The 27,376-nt window shown below is 37.1% G+C and overlaps 2 protein-coding genes across 3 annotated transcripts; one reads left to right on the plus strand and one right to left on the minus strand.

The window, feature by feature from the left end:
- Nucleotides 1–453: 453 nt before the first annotated feature.
- On the minus strand, nucleotides 454–26,990 carry LOC127638761 (integrator complex subunit 13-like). 2 transcript variants are annotated; one of them, XM_052120479.1, is made up of 17 exons: nucleotides 26,851–26,990; nucleotides 14,575–14,812; nucleotides 14,104–14,178; nucleotides 13,788–13,990; nucleotides 13,200–13,280; nucleotides 13,017–13,107; nucleotides 11,820–11,948; nucleotides 10,604–10,688; nucleotides 8,463–8,555; nucleotides 8,280–8,369; nucleotides 7,623–7,801; nucleotides 7,322–7,486; nucleotides 4,885–5,039; nucleotides 3,570–3,800; nucleotides 2,426–2,565; nucleotides 828–963; nucleotides 454–724 (listed from the first exon to the last, which is right to left on the minus strand). In XM_052120479.1, exons 2-17 carry the CDS (start codon nucleotides 14,797–14,799, stop codon nucleotides 688–690), a joined length of 2,115 nt encoding a protein of 704 aa, XP_051976439.1. In that variant the 5' UTR covers nucleotides 14,800–14,812; nucleotides 26,851–26,990; the 3' UTR covers nucleotides 454–687. The 2 variants fall into 2 exon arrangements, with proteins under 2 accessions (XP_051976439.1, XP_051976438.1); XM_052120478.1 differs by lacking the exon at nucleotides 26,851–26,990 and adding an exon at nucleotides 15,512–15,819.
- On the plus strand, nucleotides 17,555–26,857 carry zmp:0000000650 (B-cell receptor CD22). Its single transcript, XM_052120480.1, has 11 exons — nucleotides 17,555–17,747; nucleotides 18,947–19,068; nucleotides 19,409–19,475; nucleotides 21,676–22,032; nucleotides 22,377–22,700; nucleotides 22,783–23,055; nucleotides 23,590–23,862; nucleotides 24,049–24,333; nucleotides 24,956–25,046; nucleotides 25,273–25,330; nucleotides 25,525–26,857. Exons 3-11 carry the CDS (start codon nucleotides 19,433–19,435, stop codon nucleotides 25,738–25,740), a joined length of 1,920 nt encoding a protein of 639 aa, XP_051976440.1. The 5' UTR covers nucleotides 17,555–17,747; nucleotides 18,947–19,068; nucleotides 19,409–19,432; the 3' UTR covers nucleotides 25,741–26,857.
- Nucleotides 26,991–27,376: the final 386 nt, after the last annotated feature.

Below are 27,376 nucleotides of genomic sequence, written 5' to 3' on the forward strand. Positions count from 1 at the left end.
CTGAGGTGGAGAGTTCTACTCCGAAAAAGCATTGCATGCCAGAAATAAAACCCCCACCCAAATAATCACTGTCACCTCTACTGGATGTGTGCATACAGTCTGACAACAAGCATTAGAATCACATAATAACACCAAATGCTTGTTATCGCCAGAATCCGAAAACTCACTAACTTCCTTTGTGTCTTTTTATCTACAAAACCTGTAAACCAGCATCTGTCCTACTACCAGCTCTGTACACATTTATTTTTCCTTTTTGTTTACTGACTCTGCTTTGTTGTGGTTTGCGGTTGAGTATCAGATGTCACAAAACCAATCAATTTACTGTGCATGCAGTAAGCATTACTAGGGGAAATCTGTGATGCTTTCTGAATGTAAGGTTAAATGCATAGGTAGATAAATCAACAAGGCCATCTTAAAAAAATTAATTTCAGGCAAAATACAAACAATGAACCAAACATACTTTACAAGCATTTTTATTCTACAGTTTCAGAATATTTCAAATTATTTGTACAAACTTAAGCATATAAAAAGTGTCCCCTTATAAAAACAACATTGTTCTTTGCCTGACACAAAGCCAGGATCCTGGCAAACATCATTTTGATTTCATGCCGCAAGGTCACAAAAAAAATCACAGTATCTCAACCAATCAATGATCCTGCAAAGATGAGAAGAGGCATGCTCCACACATCATCTAGTGGCTTTTCCATTCTCATGAGCATCCATCCTAATGACAAAAGACAAAGTTAGTAGCTACAAATGGACTGTAATCCTACCGATTAATGTGATAACAGGGCACATGATTAGACAAACACAGGAGTTCAACAAACCCATTTTCCTCTTTCAGATGTTGATAAAGCTCGGCCTTGTTATTCACAGAAGTCAATCTTCCTGCAAACTCCTGATGTTTTCTGGAGTTGGCTTGTGTGATTCGATTAGTCCAAAGACTAAGTAGAGAGACAGGACCTGAAAAAGAAGGGGGCTAATTTGACAGCTCTTTTAACTTATCATAGATCACTAACGAATGGATCTGACTGGCTGCCGTACCTTGTCATGCCACATTCTGACTAGGCACCATGCAATGGTCTTGAAATGGTCATGCAAATGTTTTTTTTCATTCACTCAGACACATGGCTGATGATTACACAGATCTTTGTCTAAGAAAACGTATTGCTAACTCTAAGGGTGCTTTTACACTGGCAGTTTAGTTCGAAACAAGAGCATGGTTCGCATGAAAAATTGGTAATGTGAAAACTGTCATGTGGACCGGGGTGCGCACCGCGGTACCCCGAGACTACCTGTAGGAGGTGGTCTGAGTTCGGTTGCAATGGAACTGTAGTGTGATTCGCATGAATGTGAAAGCAACTTGTACTCTGGTGCGCACTCGATCAGGAAGTAAAGTAACCTGAGCATAATGAACTCCTTGCAATCAGCTGTCTCCTCAAAAAATGGCGTTTGCGAGCAGCAGCAAGCTGCCTTCCCCTGGACATCTGATGAGTTACACCATGAAGTGCACATATTCGCAGTTGCCGTTCACTCTGCTGTGCATAATGGCACCAAAATAAAAAATATGATGAGTCGCATTGTTTTCACCATGCGTGTTTGTGATGCCGTAAGCTGAACGCAAATGGACTGGGGTTCGATAGAATCTAGAGAGTAAGAAACCAGACCAACGCTGTGACCGCAGAAAAAAGTGCCCAGTGTGAAAGCCCCCTAAAATATGATGCGCTTGACCCGACTCACTGAGGCAGCTGGTGCTACTTTCGAAGAGTCTTAATCAAGGGTGTAATTGGTAAAACATCATAGAGGTCAACAAAAGGTCCCTCGGTATGTGTGCACTCAGTATGAATGTTTGTTTGTTAGCTTGTGTTATGTGTGTAATATTGTGATGTTGTCAAACTGCAATGAGCATCTTGTAATGTATCCAATTTCAGGAAAGTAAAAGGCATTTTAGATGGAACGCAAAAGGCGGCTAGTACCAAAGCAGTCACCCGCAACTCTTTCAGCTAAAGGAATGCTAGAAGGTGATAACAGGCTGTATCTCTGAATGAGGTGATGCAGGATATTTGGTTAATATAAACAAAATAAAATGGCATTTTTCCTCACTTCCACATTGTTCTTTGACCACATAAAAGCTGTGTGTGACAGAATCTTCGTATGCAAGCTTGACATGATTTTAGTGCTGCATATGCTCTCTCACATTGAAAATAAACTGGGAAAAGTGTACCATGTAAAACAGCTTGTAGATGAGGAAAGCTGTTATACATTCTCAAGCATCACCAAAATTAAAAATGTTCTGTTCAGCTTTCCATTGTTAAAAGGATTATGTAAAATCTGTACAATAATCCAGCGTGAATTACTACATCATCGATACAAATATCATCACGAGAAATGCTTGATTTCCGTTCAATAAAACATAAAAGTGAACCTTTAGATTTCTCTGGAGGCTGCTGCTCCTCTATGGCCAAGCGAGGTTTCTTGTTCAGGGGCTCTGGAGAGTCTGGCGAATCTTTAATGATCTCACATTCACTCGGTTCATCCTTCTCACGCTCCATCACCCCCTTCAGCCTGGAGAGGAAATAGCACTTAGTCTATCAGAATCATAGACACAGACCAGGTGATTAATGAAGAAATTGAAATTCACATTCATCAATCTGAAAGTATCTGTGGCTTTTTAAACACACTTTGAAGTCACAATAAATTTTTCATATAATTCGGTATCAATATTTATCAGGACATGCATTTTATACCATTACTGGGGAAGGAAATGCATTCCAGATGTTTGTTAGACATCAAGAATTAATGTAAACCAAACTTGTTTGTTTACAAGTAAACTCAATAGGGTAAGCTACCTTATAATTTGAAGTTCAAGAAGTATCCTCAGTTTAGGATTTAATCCTACATAAAGTATGTGACCTTTTCTCGCCATAATATCATTGTCTTCCGTGGACGTTTGACATTCCTCATGGTCCTTCATTTTAAAGTTTCCAACAGTGCTCTTCTTCCTTGTTTTGGCCTGACACTATGTAGCACGTACATGATAATATTGAAGTGCCTAAAAGAAAGGCTGAAGTAGTCCACGGAAAGACTTTCTTGCCTGTATCAAAACATTTGCGGATGTGACCGCGCTATGGATCATGACATAGTACATAAATAAAAAGCCTTGGGGTTGATGTCAGGGTTGCTGTTGTGTTCAGCCGATAGCAGTATTGCATTGTCAGTGCTGACTTAATCAGTATATAACTTGTCATAGTAGCTGGTTAGCAAGATTAGCTGCTAGCACATTCTAACCAGCTGAATTCATAACCATAATTCATTTAGCTAGTCGTGAGTTTTTAGCAAAACACACCTAATCGTCTAGATGTACAATAAATGCTAATTACTCAAAAGTTCATCATCGATTTCAAGGATTTATTTTAAAGATTGTTTTATCGCCCAGCCCTAATTTAAAGTCCTTAAAATACTTTAATATGCCACATATACAGAATCTTCATCATCACAATACATGTTGTCATTTCTTATTGTCCCATTTCAAGGTTTGTTACTTGTTTTTTTGTGTCTAGCAATCTAACCTCTCAGAGTCTGTGGTCCAGGTCTTCTCCTCTGGGTCTTTGCCATTTTTCTCAGTTTTGTCCTCTTTGTCCTCCCTTTTCCTTCCTCTTTTTTTCTTCTCCTCCTCCTCTGGGGGTTTGCTTCGGCAGGCAATGATACAGTCCAGTACACGCTGGTGCCGATCACTGGTGCCCACATGAGTCTTTACCAGCGTCTCCAGCTCGTTCCACATGATCCGATACTGCTCATCACTACAAACACAAACAAAACCACATCAAGTCACACACATTTTGGATGTGTATTTACTAATACTTGGGCTGCAACGGTAACCATGACCCCACTGTTTTGGGGTCATGGTTCGGTAAGGTTTTGGTACAGCAGAGAAAACAGAATCTCACTTGAAATTATTCATTTTGAAAACACAGTGGCTGATGGGCAACAATTCTTATTGTCAAGGCTATTATATACATGACTGCACTATGTAAATTTCTTCAATGAAATTACAATAAAAAAAAAATAACTTATGAGTCTCTTCTATGCACATTATATAAATACATATTAATAAAAAGTTAAAAAAAAACGTGTAACAAAATTAAGATAATAGAAGTGCAGATTTCTGTCTTTTGCCTTTCAGCTCACCACTTGTACAAGTTCAGGAAAATCAGTACATCTACATTATCAGAGGAGAGGGCATATCTGTTAGCATTGACAATGTCCCCTACTGCTGAAATATTACTCCTCTGGCATTCGTTATCGCTTTAACCCTGTCTGAGCTTTGCTCCCGTAAACTTAATTGACACATGTGGCTAATGTCGCCGCAAATTAGTGATTCCTGAGACATACCTGACTTAGGTGAACAGAGCCGACACACAGCCTTCATCCTGTTCGCTACTCGTTGCCCAGTATTACTGTAGCTTACTTTAGAGATGGCGGTGGGTCTTAAATCTCTGGCTTATTTAAGACTGACATATTTATAATTTATTTAGTTCCATCACAGTTGGGATAAATAGAGAGCTAGCTAGTATACACTTTACATGCATTTATCTGATCCGCAGTTTCTAGCGTACCATGTTTCGTTCGGTTATATTTTGGTTCCGTGCGGTCCTGTGTTGCTCTGCAATCTTTTTTCATTTTAGTTCTCTGCAGTTTATGTTGTTTGTTATATGTTGTTTTAATATTGGTTTCATGCATGCTAAGATATGTACACATTCGTGTGACTGCATGTACCGTGTACTGTTTTTGTTCAGTTCGGCACGGATACATGTACTGTTGCAGCCCTAACTAATACAGATATCTAGGATTTATAGAGTTCCATGCACAAATAGATATTCCTACCGCTTGGGACCTTTTCCTCTGGAGCCCACAGTTGAGATGGGCAGAGGGTCACTCTTCCTCTCCATATCAACAAGATTATAGACCGTTTTCTGACAGGTCAGCACATCCTCTTCGGTTAGAGTGTCTTTCACTATGAGGTTAGCTAACGGCACCACCTGGAACACACACACACACACAACCAGTAAAAAGTTAGGACACAACTACTTTACTATTATTTAAAGATGTGGAAAATAATAATAAATTATAAGTCATAAAAACTATAAAAATAATACAAATGCAAGATATCACTCTATTTTCACTCTTTGCCTAGATTGCACAGTGTTTCCCATTAATTAACTAGACTGTGGCGGCCCGCTTTGGCAAAGCTTCTCTCATTCCCAGTCAGTCAGTGACTTTTTTGCCGTGTCATCACCATTCATATCTATACAACCAATGTGCGTATGATTAAATTACTACAAGAGCACAAAGTTCTTCATAGATCTATCCTCTTAATTTTGCTCTTAAATTGCACCCAATTGATGCATTTAACTACCCTAGACCCCCTAGAAGGTCTGAGGTCAACCCATCACATTCTCACAAAGTCCTGTGGGAAACACTGTTGCAGCTCCACATATAATGGTAATTCTATCATCTTCACCTGGGATGCTTTTTAAACAGCACTGAAGTAGTAAACACATTTAGACTGGTAAATAAATGCATACCAGAAGGTCTGTCTAATTTATACTTGTCTCCAAAATTTCAAGTGTAAACTTTTAGATCCAAAAATTAAGCCCATGTGAAACAAATTCGCTCAAGTGTGTTTAAATGTTTTACTGGTACTGTATATAGTGCTGTGGAAAAATATTTGCACCCATCCAGATTTCTTCTGTTTTGGGGTACATCTCATACTAAATTGTTTAAAAAATTCAAACAAAATCTAACATAACATCGGAGTAAACACAAAATACAGTTTTTAAATTATAATGTTTTTTATTGAAGCAAAAAAGCTATACAATCCCCAAATCTATGAAACTGCATTCATCATGGGGTTCAGCTGGACTAGACACACACAGGCCTGAATACTGCCAGCCCCGTTCAATCAATTCAAATCTAAATATAACATTTTCAGCAGTATGAAGTTGGTTAAAAGGTCTCATAGCACACCATGCCAAGGTCGAAAGAAATTCAAGAAATGATGAGGAACAAAGTGATTGAAATACATCAGTCTGGGATGGGTTGCAAAGCTATTTAAGGGTCTGGGACTCCAAAGAACCACAGTGAAAGCCATTATCTCCAAATGGAGAAAACTTGGTACAGAAGTGAACCTTCCCAGAAGTGTCCGACCTTCCAAAATACCTCCAAGAAAACAGCGATGACTCATCCATTAAGTCACAAAAACCAAAAGGACAACATCCAACGATCTGCAGGCCTCTATCAGAAAGACACTGGCCAAAAATGGCATCCATGGAAAAGCGGCTTGGTGAAAACATCAAGGCTCTGAATTTTGCCAAAACACACCTTGATGATCCTCAAACCTTTTGGGAGAATGTTCTGTGGACTGATGAGTCGAAAGTGGAACTGTTTGGAAGACAGGGGTCCCTATACGTCTGGTGTAAATCAAACACATAATTCCACAAAAAGAACAACATAGCATGCAAGGTGGTGGTAGTGTGACGGCGTGGGTATGCTTTACTGCTTCAGGGCTAGGACGACTTTCAATAATTGAGGGAAACAGGAATTCTGCCAGAAAATCCTAAAGCAGAACGTCTGGTCATCAGTCCTGATGAGCTGAAGCTCAAGCGCAACTGGATTATGCAGCAAGACAGTGATCCAAAGCAAAAGAGTCCACCTCTGAATGGCTCAAATTAAGCAAAATTAAAGTTTTGGAGTGAAAGTCCTGACTTGATCCTGATTGCGATGCTGTGGCAGGACCTTAAATGGGCAGTTCATGCTCGAAAACCCTCCAATGTAGCTGAAATAAAGCAGTTCTGCAAAGAAGAGTGGGCCAAAATTCCACAACAGCATTGTGAAAGACTGATCTCAAGTTATTGGAAGTGTTTGGTTGCAGTTGTTGCTGCTAAAGGTGTATTAAGTTTAAGGGGGTAGTTAGTTTTTCACATGGGTGATATGGATAACTGTGTTATAGTGAGTGTTGGATAACTTTTTTTGCTTCAATAAAAAAAAAAATAAAAAAAAAATAATAATAATAATAATAAATATATATATATATTTGAAAACTCTAATTTCAGTTTACTCAGGTTGCCTAGTATGAGAATAAATCAGGATGGGGGCAAATATCTTTTCACAAACACAAAGATGTAAACAATCCCACAGAAGCAAATACAACAAACAAAGTAATAAACATTGGCATGACTAAAATGCTGACTAAATGCATTCATCAAAAGAGAATTTCATTGGAGAAAAGAAGAAACTCAATAATTAGATAAGTGTCTCTCACCGCCTGCATGTTGAAGATCGTTGTTTGAGAGATGATCATTGGCCAGTACCGTGTGTGCCGCTCTAGCTGGGCTTTGGCTCTCATGACTGGAGTTTTGCTTGCTGTATCTACCATTGTGTCTGGAAACGGAGTCAGACGATTCTCTCTCATAAATTCACCAAAGTCCTGCAGACAGAGATTAACTGCAAATTTACTCTACATCCTGGCAAAGGAAATACAAATGTTTCTCTAAAAATGTTCAGGAGGTCAGTTCATTCAGAAGGTCAAAGCTGAGAGGTCAGACAGGGCTGGCTGAGCTTACAGTGATGCGGTAGTCGGTCACTCGTCCCCCGCAGCCCTCGCTGATGGAGGGCGGGTCTTCTAGTGTGGAGCGAGTGCTGTTCAGCACATGCAAAAAGATCTCCCCTCCATGACTGCTCAACATGTGACTAATGATCTTTGACCCTGACTTTCGGGGCTGCTCAAGCAGCACCGATCGACCTGGAAAGACACCAGACAAAATGACAGGAAGCAATTAAGGTTAAATTGCTATACAATCATATCTTCTCTCTCCATTACTAGAGCAAAGAAACACCAGCTCTGATGAGAATATATGAAGTGACTCTTAAAGTCAACATGAATTGAAGTTCAGACCCATTTTACTTTAGTAATGCGACATACGTCCAAGTGAAAATGTATGGCAGGATTTATTTGTTGATTGGATCATGACTGTGGGTGGAGGGGATAAGTTAAAAAATATGAAGGCTTGGAGAGAAAAGGGAAGTTATTTCAGGGGCAGAGCGAGCTATTACATTTTGATTAAAGATTATGCAGACAAATGTTTCTTTTGGAACAGCATGCACCGATGACTCATTCTCAATAAGTTCCTGAATGATTGTTAATAAAAGTACTGTAAATAGGGTGCATTTTGATTTCATGTTGACTATAAGACATTTAAATCAGTTAAGTTTGCAAGTACCATTCAACAGGAAGTTGGTGAGACAGGAAGATGGTCGGCTGTTGACGTCAACAGGAGAAATGCGATAGGCCCCAGTGCAGTAATGCAGCTCTTCAAAAAAAAATAAAAAATATTCACAAAACATGTTAGTCATATGTAATTAAAAGCTGAGGACTACACTGTTTCAGAGTTTCAAGCACTCACCAACACTGTTGGTACGTGGAGTGCACCATTTGAGTGTGATGGTTTCCTTCAGGCCACTGTCTCTGCTGGTGCTGCCAGCCATGTGCAAATCACCTACACACAAAACAAGGAGACAAACAGCAATATGATTAGGAATGTCATAAAATATCAATACATGGATTCTTGATCGACATGTTATATTCTCAATACGTTTTTGAGGCATCGATGTATTAACTTTAGCCAACATTTGAATTAGAAGCCTAATTTGCGTGCTTTCCAAATTACTGTCTATTGGCCTTCCGTTTAATGTAGACTGGCGTCATAGCTTTGGGAGAGAACAAGGGGGTGATGCCAGTCACGAGTAGGACAAGGCACAGATAATGTATCACACACAGGACATGTCGATGTGGGGCAGGTGGGATTCCAAGACTATGAATCTAGTCACCATTTACACAAAATGTATAAAGAAATTGTGTATAAAGAATGAACAACGTGACGTATATGAATTTTTAGATTAGTGTGTGAAACTGGTGTAATTGCGCAAACGGATTAGAAATGGCAACTTTTATGATGCAATTTCTCTGTATGTAGCCTTTAACTGGATTCATTTAACCCTCCTATGGTCTTCGGTCATTTTAGACTGGAATCACTTTTGCTGATTTAATAAAAATGGTTTCCTTTATCGGAGCAGTACAACAACAAAAAACATCACCTTTGGTCTTTGTGGTCAAAATTGACCGAACATCAAAAATTAATTGTAAAGACCATAACACAGAACAATTTTTTTTAATCTGTCAAATACAATCAATAATTAAGCTACAATGTAGAAAAACACACACAGAAATTAAAGGGTGAGACTATAAAACATCCAGAGTGCAAAACACACAGCCACACACAAAATGAACTGGTGAGACCATAACACGGAGCATTTTATTTTTATTTGTCAAATAAAACCAATAAATCAGTCACAATGCTACACACACACACACACACACACACACACGAGGGGGTGTGACAATAACACACCCACAGTGCAGAAACCGCGCACACACACAAAAATAAATGGGTGAGACTAAAAAAGCCAGGAGACAAAACACACAACATAATAAACAGAAATAAAGATTTGCAGACAGCCTCCCATGAAACATTGAACCAGCATGGTGAGCAAAAAAAAAAGCAAATAATGCATCTGTATGTTATATGGCATACCATCATAACTACACGCTGCCACGGATACATTGCATCATTCTTTATTGTTCTTACTGTTTTTATTGTTTAATGTTTGTTATTTCTTATGCATTTATTGTTGTGCATTATTGCTGTTCACCTCACTGACTTGAAAATGTTTGCAAAATACATTTTTGCTATAGAAAGTTTGAAATTGCAAAACGTTTACTCTGATTCTTCTGTTTTATACTAATTTCAATTAATACTTAAAAGATATGAACTGCAAAATTGTAAAAATTCTATTAACAGCAAAAACTGACACTTCAAATGAATTTTAAAATACTAAACTTTGGCGAGATGTTTAATAGTTTGATACGGTCTAAATATATATCCAAATGCATAAGTTGTGACAAAATATCAAATTCAAAAAGGAGTGGGAGGACCAAAGGTAGGGCTCATTTATGAAGACCATAGGAGGGTTAAACTGACAAACCACAAAGAAACATACTTGTAACTGATACATTGTGTAGGCTATATAAATCTATTTTAATGAAAAATTACACGAGTTGCACTCCCTGGCGCTGCAGAATTTTGAACAGCCTCCAGAGTTATAGCTGGGCGTTGCTGACTGACACAGAAGGGCAGCGGTTTGCATACCTTCATAAAATAATAATTATTTTGAATTTTAGAACACGCCATATCATCAGCCAGATGCGTCTGGTGTGCGAGCCACTTTAAGTTACCCTGCCACGCACACTTCCCCAAAGTTGTGTAAGCATGAAGAGACAAAAACTATTGTGCAACGAGTAGCCCTTTTTTATCTGAAAAAATGCCTATATAAATCAATAATCATCTAGAAAATTTGGATTATCGATGAATGAAAAAGGCATTGATCCCAACCCAGCAGTTGCTCTGCTCTCATGTCCAAATGCCTTATGTAGTGAAATGAAGTTTGTGTTGAATTACTGATATAAAGAGGGACTGTTAACACTTACCACTCTTGATGAATTCCATATGAGCATCCCGATGGTGCAATAGCTCAACGTCATAATTTGCAGAAGTGTTAGCGTGCTGCTCCTCCTTCTCACACACAGGGAAAAACACACATATATACTGTATATCAGCAGCTGGGACTCTACACTACAACACACCACAATCTACTGCTGCTTTCATGTTTGAGAAGCACAGCTTACAACATAACTGTGCCCTCAGATCTGATTTTCACCAAGATCTCTGAAACTTCCAGCTGGATCATATGCGTGGAGATGAAGACTTTGAAGATACAAATGGAGCTTACACACAAACATAATGGGAAGAGTAGAAGGATCAGGAGAAAAGAGATTGGTGGACTCCGTGGAGCAGGACGTTTCATCTTTGGGTCACTGTTATGTCCTCAAATACACACACCCTAACACTAGTATGCTTCTGCAGGGAACTGCGGCTTTGAGTTACAACAACACAAGCCACCAATGAAAGACATTTCACATCCGGCCACACCCAACGAAGGAAAGAGATATCACCCAGGAGACAGATAGAAAAAACAAGAAAGTAGAGGGAGAGATCACCCTGATAGAGAGGCGGTCTAAGATCTAGGGGGTGATAGGGGTTCTAGAGGGTCAATTGTCCATCCAGCCGAGTGCTAATCAGAAATATCTGCAATCTGCAACCAACCATTATATGTCTGTTAAAGTCAACATGAAGCACCATTCAAAACCCATTTTATTTTTATAATGTGACATGTTAGAATATTCAATACCATTTGATAAAAGACAAAAGTTTTTGGTCTTTTGTTCATTGAATTGTGTACAAGGAACATGTTTTATTCAATATAATATGGATTTTTATTTCACGTTGACTTTAATTAAATGATACCATTTTAAAAAATTTCAGAACTGTTTCTCTGCTATAATCATACTCATGTAAAAGCTTTTAAAACTAGTTGCTCCTAATTGAAAGTTCTATAAAGCTCCTCTTTTTTTTTTATTCAAGATTAGCAAGAGCTGGATGAGGGTTTGGGGTTTTGCTCTGGAGTAGTAATAGTAACTCTGGTGAAGTACTGACCTGCTCACAGACATTTAATGTAGGCTAACAAAACAAACAATAAACCATGAAAACAGCAGCTGTGTAAGAAACTGATACAGTGCATACAAGTGATGAAGAGAGGCAGAGAGAGAGACAGGCAGAGAGGAAAGTGTTTGACTTAATTCTGACCTTCATGGGGATGTTAGTGATGGTGGTGGAGGCCAAATCAAAGTGCTGCTGAACCAGCACATTCAGTTTAGTGGCCAGATAACGTCCAGCACGCACACTGTGAACCTCACTGCTCAACATTGATGAGAGCTGCAACATACACAGAGTAGAGAGAAAGACATATACTACAAAATTTAGGACATAAATAGTAATCAGGATAATATAAAGACTTCAAAGTTTAGACACACGCAACGGATGAACTTCTTTACAAAACTGTAATTAAATGTATAAAAATGTTTAAATGGATGGGGACTCCTTCAATAATGTTTATAAAGCATCCCAGGTGGCACCTCATGACGTTGGTTGAGAGAATGTCCAAAGTGTGCAGAGCGGTAATCTAAGTAAAGAGAGGCTACTAAGAAGAAGCCAAAATATAAGATAGTTTGGTTAACATTTTTTGCCATTTTTGGTACTCCAGACCTTTGTTTTCATTAGTAGAGCTTCATACTACTGTATTTGACCCACATTCAGCTTTCGTCAATGTGTCAAGTTTAACCATTTACAAATGGTGCCTCATTGGGAGCCCCACTTCTCTGGGATTTAACCACAACGTGAAGGACTAAAAATAAAAGTTTGTTCTGAACTAGATTCTAACAATATATTAACGGGATAGTTAACCCAAAAATGTTAATTCTCTCATCATTTACACACCCTCATGCCATCCCAGATGTGTATGACTTTCTTTCTTCTGCAGAACACAAATGAGGATTGTTAGAAGAATTTTTCAGCTCTGTAGATCCATACAATGCAAATTAATGGGTACAAAATTTGTTAAGCTCCAAAATCCACATAAAGGGAGCATAAAAGTAATCCATATGACATTATGTGTTCAGACACATAATATATATATATATATAAAAAGTTTGATAGACCTACAGTGCTAAATAAGGCAGAAACACATCATCACAGTCTGTAAAAAACAAAATCTACCATAGGCGAAAATTGTCATTTTGCCCCCTTTATACAAAATAATTTATTACACAGTAAATATTGATCCTTGGAATTTAATATTCTGGCTTTCTTCTTCATTAATGTTTCTCTTTCTTAAAAAAAACAACAAAAAAAAACACTTCAGCTGGGGAATTGGTTTATTTGGCATGGAATAACCCACTAAAGGTTCATTTAGCAATAATAAAGAGAGAGGTGGTAGACTTTCACCTCTTTCTTTTGCCGGTCTGAGACCAGTGTGTCGTCGCCCTGTGGGTAGATGTGGACCAGCACAAGCTCACACTGCTGAATAGGCATCAGTCTGCACAGATCAAACCAGAAATATGAACATGTTAATACCATGCAAATCAAAGCAAAACTCCTTTACTCTTACTTCTTAATATCACAACTAACCGATCAGATCCTGCAGCCAGTTTGTTCTGCTCCTGAATGGTTTCCAGCACACAGTCCTCCAGCATTCTGACATGAGTGTCACTGAAAAGGAGAGACAGCGTCTTTTAGAAGTAGAGCAATGTTACTCCTCAACTGCAACTCAACATATATAACTGAAATGTAGCTTAACTAGATTTTTAATGTATCTGTTTAATTTAAGCTGTGCTTGTTTCTACCAAAATGTTATGGTTTTGTGGGTGGTTGCTGGGCACAGCAATGTGGTTGCTAAGGTGTTCAGAGTATTTTTATTAGCACAATGCTTTGCAGTTGCTGGGGTGTTTGCTTACTGGCCAAAGTCAAAAGAGTCCACTCCTAAGTGTATATGATATTCTAGTCCATATACCTATATATGGCTCGGGTCTGTTCTTCCATGCCTAAGAGTTAATTATCTGAGACTGTAGAGAAATGCAGATCTCATCACCTTTGTTCAAGACATTTAACCGCAGGTTAATCCTGAAGTTCCATCTCGACATCCAAAGTAAGGTGTGTTGCTCAGGAAATAAAGCAGCTGCTAAACGATAAGTACTCCCATGTATTAATTGTACTCACCTTTTGGCATTAGTAAGACAGATAATGCGCCCTCTATTGGCAACTCTGTCAGCCATGTCCATCAGAGAAGTACGAGCCTCGTGTTGGTATTCTGTGATCTTACACAGCGATTCCACTGCGGCCACCAGTCCATGCAGCACACTGCAGCATTCAGGATCCTCACGAGGGTTTGGAGGCCCGACAGCTGCTAAAGCGGTCATCAACTGACCACACACCACAGACAAACACTTCAATGCATGTCCTGCACAACAGATTATACTTGAACATGCAAGGTGTTTGATATGGATATGGATATGCATAATGAGTTGTGCTTCACCTCTAGTGTGTTCTGGTTTTCCTGCTTCCAGCTATTCAGGATATGAACCTCAGAATCACTCACAATGTAGTTCACCTAAGAGACAACACACAAATGCAAGTAGAGTCACTACTAATGCTACATTAAAGTAATAGTTTACACTTAAATGAAAATTATATCATTTACTCACCCTCATGTTGTTCCAAATCCATATGACTTTCTTTCTTCCATGGAAGACAAAAGGAGATGCTTGGCAGAATGTTTGCCTTAGTCCCCATTCACTATTACTGTACCTTTTTTCCATAAAAAAAACTGAATGATGCCTGAGGCAGTCAAAATCTCACATTATGCATAACATCTCCTTTTGTTCTTCACAGAATAAAGAAAGCTATACTGGTTTGGAACAATATAAAGGTGAGATGATAACAGAAGTGTCATTTTTAAGTGGACAAGCACATTAAGCAGCCACAAAGGGTTTCAAATGACACTTACTAGTTTCCTGGTGGGGTAAATGTCATACATAATCCGGCAGTACTCCATGGAGCACTCAACTGCACACGTCCACAGAGATTTGGAGACTGGAGCCAGAGGAATCAAACCCTGTGAGCGGCTTTTGGTCAGCATGTCACACTCGATCAGCTGCCGGCAGGACTCTGCCATGTACGGGCAGTGATCGACCACAAAGGCCGTCTTGTGTGAAACTGAGAACATCCTCATCTTTAAAAAAAACCTGCAGCACAGAGGCAGGAAAAATAAAATGGTTGAATTCAATTTATGGCTTCTTGGGTAATCATACTTTTAGGAAGCTGACGTGTCCTGTGTGCTTGATAAGTTATAAAAAAATAAAAATCTAATTTTATTTAGTATGCATGCAGTTTTAATTACCTTTAATTGGAAGAATACATGGAACATTTGTACGTTAAAAAATTATATGCATGATCATTATAATTATATATATATATATATATATATATATATATATATAAAATAATAATATATAAGCTACATTCAAATAAACGTTAAAAAAAAATCTTGATGTTTATTAAAAAACTCAAATTACCCCCATGCTATTATAACTATAGTAATAATATGTGAAGTCTTAGAAGCTTTTGCACAGACGAAAAATGCTAGATTTTGTATTTTAAAAACAGTGTGTGAAGGAAATCGTACATAAACATACAAACAATCTTTGTATTGAAATATGGCGATAAAAATAAAGCATTAATGTTCTAAGCAGTAATATTCATTAATGTACATTATGAATATGAACGTCATCAACGTAAACAACTATCAGCAGAAAATGACACACGAGTTGACAAAACCTCATCTTTCTGTGAATGTTTTGAGTTGAAAAAGAAATACTTTAAGAAATCGCTGGGGAGCATATTATAATTGATTAATAAGAAAACGTCTGATTATTTTTTTTCACCTGTGTGAAACACCAGGTAGCGTTAGCCTGCTAGCATCGTCATCTTGTTTTTCATCTGCGTTGAGCGTGCACAGAAGAAAACCAAAAACACTCGTGTATACAAACTGCGTCAGCAACTGTATGGGAAATAAACAGAAACGTAAAAGACAACAGAGGACTGAAAACAACACGGTACGTGTTAAACTAGTGAAGCCAGCCTGACAGCGATAATAAGAGCGCAGGGGAATAAATACGCATTTACTCGTGTTCGTCAGTAAAATGTCTCCCTGGGAACTCCGACAAACGCATAAAACGGTCCTGGTTCAAAGCGCCATTCCTCCAAACAAAGGCTAACAGTTAGCCTAACTGCCTGCATGTCCCCTACTGATGCCCTTTACAAAATTACTTTGCCATTACTTATTTCGTCTTCATTATGAAACAATAAGAATCAGAATGAGCTTTATTGCCAAGTATGCTTACACATACAAGGAATTTGTCTTGGTGACATAAGCTTCAATACAATAATAATAATTAAAAAATTATATATATATATATATATATATATATATATATATATATATATATATATATATATATATATATATATATATATAAATTCTCAAAATATAAAATATTACAACTTTAATCTCATAATGCTATGACTTTATTCTTTAAACTTTATGACTTTGTTCTCGTAAAGGGCACGTCATGAGATTATTCAAAAATTATTACAACTTTATTCTTGAAAGTCAGATTATTATTATTTTTTTTATCTGGAACTTAAACAGCGTTGTATTTTTAAGTTCATCTTTAACTATGATTTTGAAATGCTTATTAATTTATTTAGCAAGTTGTCAATTTTCTGCATGTTATTTCAACAACTTTAGATCATTTGAATTGTTGAACTTCACACTTAGTGTCTGCCAAACTTCATCAAGTTGAGTCAAATAATTTTTTAAAGTATAACACAAAAGACAATTTATTTAATACAGAACAATGACAGCTTTTTTTTTCCTTTTCTTTCTTTTTTTTTTTTTTTGTGGTGTTACAAACCTTTTTAAGTGTTTTGTGATAGAGCTAGAATTAAATTAATTCTTAAATAGACAAAATGTAAACAATATCAGTCTTAAATACTCAAAGCATATTTCATTCATGTATGCTTTTTATGTTTAATGGAAAAGGTTAAAAAATTAGGTAAAGTCAAAAGTGCACATCCTATAAAATCACCTTATGATGTATTTAAAAAGAACTGTAAAATTCCAAAATTCTGCACTGAGGACAAATAGATAAATAGATAAATAGTTTATCTGAGGTAAATAGATAAACCTTCTGTCCACTACTGGATATAATGTAGGAAGTCCATTTACTAGTTCATATTTTGAACCAGTCCATATAGTTTAACACCTAGATGAATCTACTACATAGGTTAAACAAGGTTTAAACTATGCGCTTTAAACTTCTAATCCATGATCAATGATTTACTCCAGGGATTTATTAAGAATTCATCCACAAATAATAACTTTGAGAATATTTGTTTATCCAATATCATTCCTGTAAGTTTGTCAGTTATTTATAATGTTTTTGTAACAGTTGTCATTTTATGAATGTGTCTGTATGGATGTTTGTCACCATAATAAATAACACATTATTTACCCAGTCCATCAGCATAACACTGAAACCTTGGACTCATTTTACATTTTACATTTATGCATTTGGCAGACGCTTTTATCCAAAGCGACTTATAGTGCACTTATTACAGGGACAATCCCCCTGGAGCAACCTGGAGTTAAGTGCCTTGCTCAAGGACACAATGGTGGTGGCTGTGGGGCTCGAACCAGCATCCTTCTGATTACCAGATTACCAGTTATGTGCCACTACACCACCACTACACCACCACCACTCCATGGACTCACAGCATATTATGCTGTCATGGACTGACTGACAAAGTAATAGCTATTTGCTTTAAGGCATTGATTGTCCAACATGTTTGATTATAATTTGCATAGATTTCTCTGTTTGTGCTCAGCAAAATGATTATTGTTAGGAGTGTCATTGCTGAGAAAAAGGGGAAGGTGCAATAACGATATCTTCAAACAGCACAACTACTTCCAGCTCAAAATCATCAGTAAGCAGTAGCCTGCAGCAGAGCACTAGAACTAAAACTTAAGTCAAAACAAAACAAAAAACATAGAACTTAAAAAGGAGAGATTAAAATGATATTGTGAGGACATCTCAAGCATTTTATCAGTCTTCTCTGGTAAGTATTTTAATATTCCACAACAGCAGAGCCTACATTATAATTGTAATGTGTTTTATAGGTCTTTTGACTCTTCTTTTTCACATGATTCCCAAATACTGTTCATTTATCTTTCCAAGATAAAAAAGCTGCTTTTAGTCATTTATTACTTAAACATAAGCAACAATTAAATTCAACAAATAACAATGTTGTTTTGGGCTTTCAACCACAGACTGTTAGTCAGCCTTCTTGTAATGTTTTGCATATTTCTAATGCACTCAATTATGCACCTTGTGTATGCAAAACATCCTATAAAGGGTATTTTTTGTAGGCCTAACAACAGGAGAGTAAAATAATTCATACATAATTCAAGTACAGTATTTATACTTAATAAAATACGTATATCATTTTGTATTTTGTACTTGCATTTTATTAAATTAAATTTCTAAGAAAATTTAAAACAGATTTAATTTAGACTAGACATTATTTGCTCAATTGAATTGTTGCTTATAGGATTATTTCTCATGAATATAGTTTCTTCACAAACAGAAGCAGGATATGTGCCAACAATAAACTGTACATTAAAGGAATATTCTGGGTTTCATACAGGTTAAGCTCAAATGACAGCATTTGTGGCATAACGTTGATTACCACAAAAATGTATTTTGACTCGTCCCTCCTTTTCTTTAAAAAAGCAAAAATCTGGTTACGAGGCACTTACAATGGAAGTGAATGGGGGCCAATGTATGAACATTAAAATACTCACTGTTTCAAAGTATAACTACAAGACATAAACAATACTTACTATCTTTTTCTTCATTGTAATGTCAACAAACCCTAAAATTACTTTACAGCTCAAATAATACATGTTTTAACAGAAGAATCCTCCAAATATGGGCCCCATTCACTACCATTGTAGTGCCTTGCTTTTTTTTAAGAAAAGGAGGGACGAGTCAAAATAACCAACATTATGTGATAATCAACATTATGTCAAAAATGCTGTCGATTGAGCTTAACTAGTAGTGAACCCAACCCGGAATATTCCTTTAATCTAATTATCTGTTAAAACATAAGTTGAACGATGAAGCAATGAAGCAATGAAGCAATGATCTTGTGAACTTGAAGGGAAGTAACTGGCTTATGTCTAAAGTTAATCAGTAGATTGTTTTAGTGATGCTTGCCACGCTTTCACTTAGTCAGAATTTATCTATTTGTTACAGAATATAGAGCATTATTTCGTCTTCACCCAAAAGCAAAGGATATTCCAAAATTCTGCACTGAGGACGCATTTTTCCTCTGGCTGCATATCCAGTCAAATCAGCACCACACTCATTTGCCAAAGGTACAATTTTAATATCCAGTTATTTCTTGCAGAATGTTTTTATAGGGTTCAAAGTGACCTTTTTTACAGAACTTAACATTAAAAAAAGGAAAAAGAAAAAGGGTAAATAGATAAACCTTCTGTCCACTACTGGATATAATGTAGGAAGTCCATTTACTAGTTCCTATTTTGAACCAGTCCATATAGTTTAACACCTACTGTAGATGAATCTACTGCATAGGTTAAACAAGGTTTAAACTATGCGCTTTAAACTTCTAATCCATGATCAATGATTTACTCCAGGGATTTATTAAGAATTCATCCACAAATAATAACTTTTATTATTGTTTTCTCCACTCAGGTCCAACCATCTTTTAATAGTGAGATGGGTGTAGCTGAGAAAATCTTTTTTGGTCTTTTCTTACCAAGTATGTGTGTTTCTCCTTTACCCTTACCAAATAATCTTATGACTGTTGTTTTAAAAACAATACTTTTCTGTGACACTTATGAGTGAATAACTAATATTTTAGTTGTGTTTTATTCATGAATGTATGCTGTGTTGCATTAGTGTGTTTTTAGCTGATTGTGTAAAACTACGCCTACATATTTAGTGACATATTCATCAGATTTATCTAATGTACAGTTTGATACATGAGGCTTGTGTATCAAAGGAACTATAAAAAGTCAGCAGACACTGTAATGTTAAATCTATAACTTCAAAAGAAAGCAGCTCACATTACTCCTTGAAGAATATCCATGCAGGGTGTTTGTTGTTGTTTTCCCTTTCTGGTTTTAATCCTTTAATATAGATTTTGTGCAGGACTTTTTTTTATTATTAAATCTTAGTTCCTGCTCTGATTTGCTTCACGTTGTAAACAAACCAAAGGGTGTGTTTACAACGTGATCTCATGAGAATTCGTATGTATTTTAACATAAAGTTTGGTTCAAGCAAACGTACATTCTCTCACGTTTGCATAGACATGAAAGTACAATATTGACAGCATCTAAAATTCATAATTTACGTATTAACATCTATAGAAACATACATATATTTACGTGTACTGTTTGAATTGATTAAGATTGAATTCATAGAATAAATTAGTTAATTACATTTCATTTATAATCAATGAGATTAGTTCAATGCCATCACATTTAATTTATGCACCAAATTCAAGCCTTTTATTCAACGTTCTCCGTCTCCATCAAGTGTGCCGCACAAGCCCTCAAAAGTGAAGCCAAAACGTCTCAATCGCCCCCCGGTGACTGGTCCTAGTATAGGTCATAAACCCCGCCTCCCCATGTTATTCAACGGGACGTGAGACCAACTAAACAATTAAATTACACTTCACATATCTTTTTTCCAAAGATAGTTTCTGTCATTTACTGTAGTTTCTGTCACGTTGATGTAATTTCAAGTGTTTGTTTTCAAAATAAGTTTGTTTTTAGTTAGTTATTTGATGCTATAAAAACGGTGCTGTGACATCATGATTGACAGCTGTGATTGACAGGATCTATGAGCGAAGTAGTCTATTACTAATATAATTAATTATTTCACACCATCATAAGTCAAAACTCAAAAGTGCAGGGGCGTGTGCTTGTGATTGATTCAGCGAGAGTGAGGGCGGGGCCTTGATTTCACGGCTTTACTTCCTGCTCACTACTGCGCAGGTCTGGTCCCGAAATCGCAACTGCGCAGACTCAAGTCCCAAGATGTCAGTGCCATATCGGGACACTGGCGGCTTCAGTTCTCACCAATGGAAAAGAGCGAAGGGGCGTCATCCATCTTTTTTTACAGTCTATGGTCTCCAACCACCATGGTGCCCGCCGTAACCGTCAACCTTTTTCACTGGTTTCGTTTTCAAAATTAAAATTGGCTCTCAAGTGTCTCATGACTTTTTGCGACAAGCCGTATTCTGCGATGTATATGTTTGAATGAGATATGACAGTGCTGTTACTAAGTGCATCAGGAGAAGATTTACAGAGATGAATAGAATTTAAATTCTACTCTCCACCTCACACAATGCTATTGTATGCTGTCAGGGAGCACATCGAATGCAGCACATTGCCCTTTGGACTACTTTTGTACTGAATTTTGCCATTTTTTGGAATAAATGATTGTGATTAAATTGATCTGCCTGTTACATGTTTGTGGTTTAGGAGTAGGTGTGGGATTAGTGGCTGTAAGGTATATAAATTAATATATTGTAACAAAAATGATTGCAACTGTACATTAATCTACTTGTTACATGTTTTTATATTGTTGAAATGTGGTTATGTTTAGAGGTAGGGTTAAGGGAACAAAAATATCTATAAAACAGTAAAAATTTACAAATATATTTATAATTAATTAGTGTACTCAAATATATTTATAATGGATTCGTCAATATTTTACGTTTCTAAAGCTGTAATTACGTAAAAAGGTTTAAATTGTATATGCTTTCAAACGTCCATATTGCATGTTTTAGTGTCTATCCAAACGTACAAACATGTACGTTTAAATGTTACAAAAATGTATGTACAAATAGCTACGCATATTAATGAGATCAGGCATGTGTTTATATGGCTACAGCAATGGCTGAAATGTCAATGCATTCTTTTCTTCATATGTTTGTGCTGTGTGTGTTGTAGGTGTTTGGTGTAAAAGTTTCCACATCAGTCTGCCAGAGAAGATTGAAGCTCTGAGTGGATCCTGTGTGCTCATAGAGTGTGCATTTGAGATTGAAGAAAAATATGACAAAGACCTTACTGAGAGTGCTGCAGGAATATGGTTTAAAGATAATTCTAAAAATCCAGTGTTTAACTCCAGAACTCCCAGTGAAAAACACTTTAGAGGGAAACTAACTGGAAAAATAGAAGAGAAGAACTGCACCACTATCTTTTATGATGTTAGTTCAAATCACGATGGAAAATATTACTTCAGGATTGAGGGTAATGGTGGACTGAAATATAACTATCAAAAACCCGATGTCACTATAAATGTCATTGGTGAGTGACTTCTGTCCTGATTAACTCAAATATGTAATACTTATTTGTTTAATACAGATGTTTAGAAAAATGTAAAACTATTAATCATACCACTAATATTAATTTATGTAATATTAGAAAGATTTATAAATGTAAAAAATATTTTCTTAATCAAACTCACTTGAAAGATTTTACTGACGATGGTCAATCAGAAGATATTTGAACTTTTAATGTATTTATTGTAGAAACTTACAAAACAGAGTGCTATCATGCCTTCTCTCCTCTAAACTCAAATACTTATTTCATGTTTCTACCTTTTCTTTTTAGATGTCATACACATAACCCCATATCTCTGTATGTTTCAGACTCTCCTCATAACCCCACAGTGAAGTTGTATGTGGATGAGAAGGAGGTGCAGAGTCAGCAGGAGGTGTTGGAGGGGAGCTCTGTGTGTCTGTCCTGCTCTGCTGAGACTCTCTGTTCCTTTCCTCCAGCAACTCTCACATGGAGCTCCACTTCCAGACTTCCCTTCAGTCTACAGGAGAAGCAGAATCAAACTAAACTCATCTCTCATCTCAACTTCACTGCTACTCCCCTTCAACACACAGTCACTTTCACCTGCACTGTCACCTACCAGCTACAGAACAACAACAAAACAGCAAAGGAGTCCCTAATGCTACATGTTCAGTGTAAGACAAGAAGACACTTCAAAACAGTTTTGACTTGTTCATGTAATGATTGTAATGGCCTACTTTTTGTTTTATCCCTAAGACTCCCCAAAAAACACATCAGTGTCTGTGTTTCCCTCTGACCCTGTGTTGGAGGGCAGTTCAGTGACTTTGAACTGCAGCAGTGATGCAAATCCAGCAGTGATCAACTACGCCTGGTACAGAGATAATGGAGAAGAGTTGGAGCAGCTGTTACGACAGACTGGGGACACTCTCATCTTCAATAAGGTCATCTCAACACACAGAGGCTGGTACTACTGTAGAGCTCAAAACCAACATGGCACCCAAAACTCATCAGTGCTGCTTGACGTTCAGTGTGAGTATTACCAGTATGTTTGACTTGCTCATTCACTCACATATGCCTAAACCTAAACTATAATGGCTGCTATAAATAAAACCTTTTTAAGTAATTCGTGTTAAGCAGAACCTAAAATGATCTACTTGTTACACTACTTCTGTTATGAAAAGCTGTTTATGTACTCTATATACAGAATATTTCACCCTCAGTGTGACTGATTTACTGATAAACACAGTCTGTGACCAAGCTTATCAAAATCTAAGGCAACTGTTTCTCCGAAACATCTCAATGGTGTAAACACAGATATGCTGATTTCACAGAATTCTGTTTGCCAAAAGGAATGACAATCAAAAGTTCAAAAAGTGCAATGTATTATTATGAGGATGTTTACATAACTATGGTTATGAAAGAGCCAAGATTAAAATGTATTGAAAATATACAAATAGCAAGAATGTCTACCATTCACACTAGGCCATTTTCATAATATTCCACTGTGAAGATTGTATAATTTTTATTATGTTATTAGATATTATATTTCTTTGCCACCTCCAGATTCTCCTAAAAACACATCAGTGTCTGTGTTTCCCTCTGACCCTGTGTTGGAGGGCAGTTCAGTGACTTTGAACTGCAGCAGTGATGCAAATCCAGCAGTGATCAACTACGCCTGGTACAGAGATAATGGAGAAGAGTTGGAGCAGCTGGTACGACAGACTGGGGACACTCTCATCTTCAATAAGATCATCTCAAAACAGAGAGGCTGGTACTACTGTAGAGCTCAGAACAAACATGGCACCCAAAACTCAACAGTGATGCTTGACGTTCAGTGTGAGTATAAAGGAATTTTGTTGTTTATATATATATATATATATATATATATATATATATATATATATTATATATATATACATATACACCATCCTTAGTGATTGTAAACAATATAAACTGCAATAGGAAAGTTATAGAGAAGTGTCTATTTGGCCTACTGCACTGACATTTTTCGTTCTCTATTAGATATTCCCCAAATCTCCACTTCTTCCAGCTGTAACATAACTGATGTAACCATGTGTTTGTGTGAGGTTGATGGGAATCCCTCTCCTATAGTGGAGTGGCATCTGTCTGGACGTCCTGTCACTAACTCTACAATCATGTCCATCAGTGAAGAGCGATTGAGCAGCACAGTTTTGAGGAGCTTCATCACTCTACATCACTCACACACACACACATCCAGTCTGCTGTGTGTCACCACCAACACTCATGGCACTGCCAAAAAAATATTTCAACTGAAACAGACTGCATGTACATTTATCTGCAATTAATCTATTTCAATTGCTAAAATGGCAATGAATCAACCAGCTGACTCTCCATTAAATAAAATACAGTTACTCAGATACAGTGGCCCCAAAAATTATTTATACAGTTCAGCCACACTTAAATGTATGAACGTCACTGCATCATAAAAATAAAACAACAACATACTTTCCAAGCAAAAGATTTTACAAAAATATGTTTGTTAGGTTTTAAATGATAACATAATAGATTGTGTTTAATATTGAGACAAGTTATTTGAACAGTTTCTGGTTCTCTAACTTTGTGGAACATGCCCGTAATTAACGTGATGAATAAACCTGTCAGAGAGTAATTGACTTTGTACATCTACCTAAAATCATCTTGATGCCAATTGGTTAAAAGTACTTCTAGTTAGTTCTAAGAAAAGCTTTAGCATGAGTTATTTGCACATCTTATGCAATGACACTCAGTCATTTCTAATGGTAAATAACTAAGTGTCCAAAATAGTCACAATACCTTTTGGGGCCACTGTACATTTGATTAAATATTTGCATGATACATTATGGTTATTCTTTGCAATATGCAGACTTTGCAATACTGTGCCATAAACTGTTGCTTATGGATTTAACAGCGTTTCAAATGGACTTTCCCTCCCTGATGATTGGAGCTGCTGTAGGGGCTACAGTTATGGCAATCTTATGTATCACAGCACACCTGTACAAGTAAGTTGACAGTGGTAAACTGAAGTAATAACTAAAACATGATCTTACTCAGAATTCAAATTCAATTTATTGTGAATACAAATAGTTACAAAGCAGCTTTACAAAGTGTGCCTTACAATACTATCTGTCATGCTAATGGAATTTTACATATCAATAGCTGAAGAACAATAACTTTAACTGAAAGAGGTACAAGCAGTTATATATTTAAGTTTTTGTTTTATTTCAGAAAATGGATCTGCAAGACTAGACGGGAAGACAAAACAGGACTTGTTCTGTCTGATGGGGTATGTTAAAAAATTACACTGATATAAACGCAAAAGCTTCACATCAAATATGTCACCACCATAAACAATTAAATTATAAAAGAAAACTAGAATATTTACACACAATTATGCCCAATACAATTGCTGACTAATTCAAATGTTTGTGTTTGTTTAAGTTATCCACCACTGATTCTACATCGTTGTTCATTCATTAGGCTGTTTCACAGGAGAATGATGGGGAGTCTCTTTATTCCAATAAAGTAATGCTGTCACATGTTGGAGCCGCCAATATGAACCATACAGAAATGCTTCATTATTCCTCCTTTGACTTCAGAAATACCAAACGGGAGTCAGCCGAAATTAGGGGCGTCTCCTCACTTACTGCTGACTACGCCGTGATCCGATATTGTCAAACCAATGGCACACGGTGAGGCAAGGATCAGAGGAGATCCAAAACATGAATTTACCACCCAATACCAGGTTGATCACAAAGCAGCAACAGAAGCACAGCTGGTCTTAAGTGCAGACGTAGACGTAAAGCAAATGGAATCAAAGAAAAATGGAGTAGCATTGCAGACAGTCTCAGAGAAAACATCTGACATTTATTCACAAATACAAAAACCTCACCACCGATAGAGATCACAAGAACTAGACCACTACATTTAGCATAATACTCATAAATGTATAATAAAGCAATAAGACCCCCTAAAAACCTCTTGTGGCATTGGGGGCGTGGTCATGTGTCCGTCTGCGGGAGCGAGAGAGTCGTAAGGCTCGTCACCTGGTTCATAACTGCCTCTAACACCTGTCTCTCATTATTTTGATGGAGGAGGGAGACTTAAAAGGCACGTTAGAGCACAGAGAGGGAGAGAGAGAGAGAGAGAGATTTACGAGCAGCTGCCCGACACATTTGTGTGTTTGTCTTTTTGTTTAAGTTTTTAAACAATTTATTAAAATATCATTTATATTGTCAAGCCGGTTCTCTTCCTTCTTCAGCAGAACACAAATGAAAATTTCTAGAAGAAAATCTCAGATCTGTAGGTTCATACAAAGCAAGTTAACAGGGTCCAAAACTTTGAGGCTCCAAAAGCACAAAAAGGCATCATAAAAGTAATCCGTTATACTCCAGTGGTTAAATTCATGTCTTCAGAAATGATATGAAATGGATGGGTGAGAAAATGATCAATATTTAAGTCCTTTTTTAGTTTAAGGGCATACTCACACTAGTATACTCATACTCACACACTACTGTGCTTACTGCCTCGCTGGCCTGCCTTCACATTGCACTTAATGTTCCGGGCCTGAGCATGATTACGTTATTACGATGCAACTTTTTGTTTTGAAGAAAACAGGAAGAAAAGAGCTCAGCGCAGAGCACAATGGAGTCCATCATTGTAATGTTAATTTGTGGCTTATTTTCAGTCAATTGAGGCACGGTGACACATGGCCCTCTCACATGCCTAATTGTAGACAGCATCGTACTACTGGAATTTATATTTTACGTCTGATGAGAAGCCAGATTTACGTAGTGCATCCCATACCTTCATATACTGAACCCACAGTTTTTTCAGCTTGTCACTTCATTGCTCAATGGTCCTTTGGTATCCAAAAGGACGAAGATTGTCACAAATTTGACCAAATATCTCGTCGTTCTCTTGTGTTCTTGTGTGTTGTATCCAGTTGTTCCTGTATACTCTCATAAGCACAAATATCCACCTCTGCACCTCTGCCGTGGACCAAAGTGATCCCTTTGCTGGCATGTTTGTTAAATGGAACAGTCATATCATTGACGTCATGTTTCGAGTTCAATCACACTAGATGTGTACCGTGCCTGAGCCAACTGAACTGTACCTCTTCAAGTGTGCCCAGGCATGGTATGGAGCAATCACACTAGCTAAACGAACTGGACTTTTGGGTCAAAAGTGCTCAGCCATGGTACAGATTGCTTAGTGTGAGTACACCCTAAATCACTTCTTCAAACAGCCCTCCTAAGCGAGCTTCTCTCCTAAAAGTTCTTCTTCTTTTGTTTTTGTTGATTCACATTCTTTGTGCATATTGCCACCCACT

Source organism: Xyrauchen texanus, chromosome 47 (genome assembly GCF_025860055.1).
Source record: "Xyrauchen texanus isolate HMW12.3.18 chromosome 47, RBS_HiC_50CHRs, whole genome shotgun sequence".
Lineage (NCBI taxonomy): Eukaryota > Metazoa > Chordata > Actinopteri > Cypriniformes > Catostomidae > Xyrauchen > Xyrauchen texanus.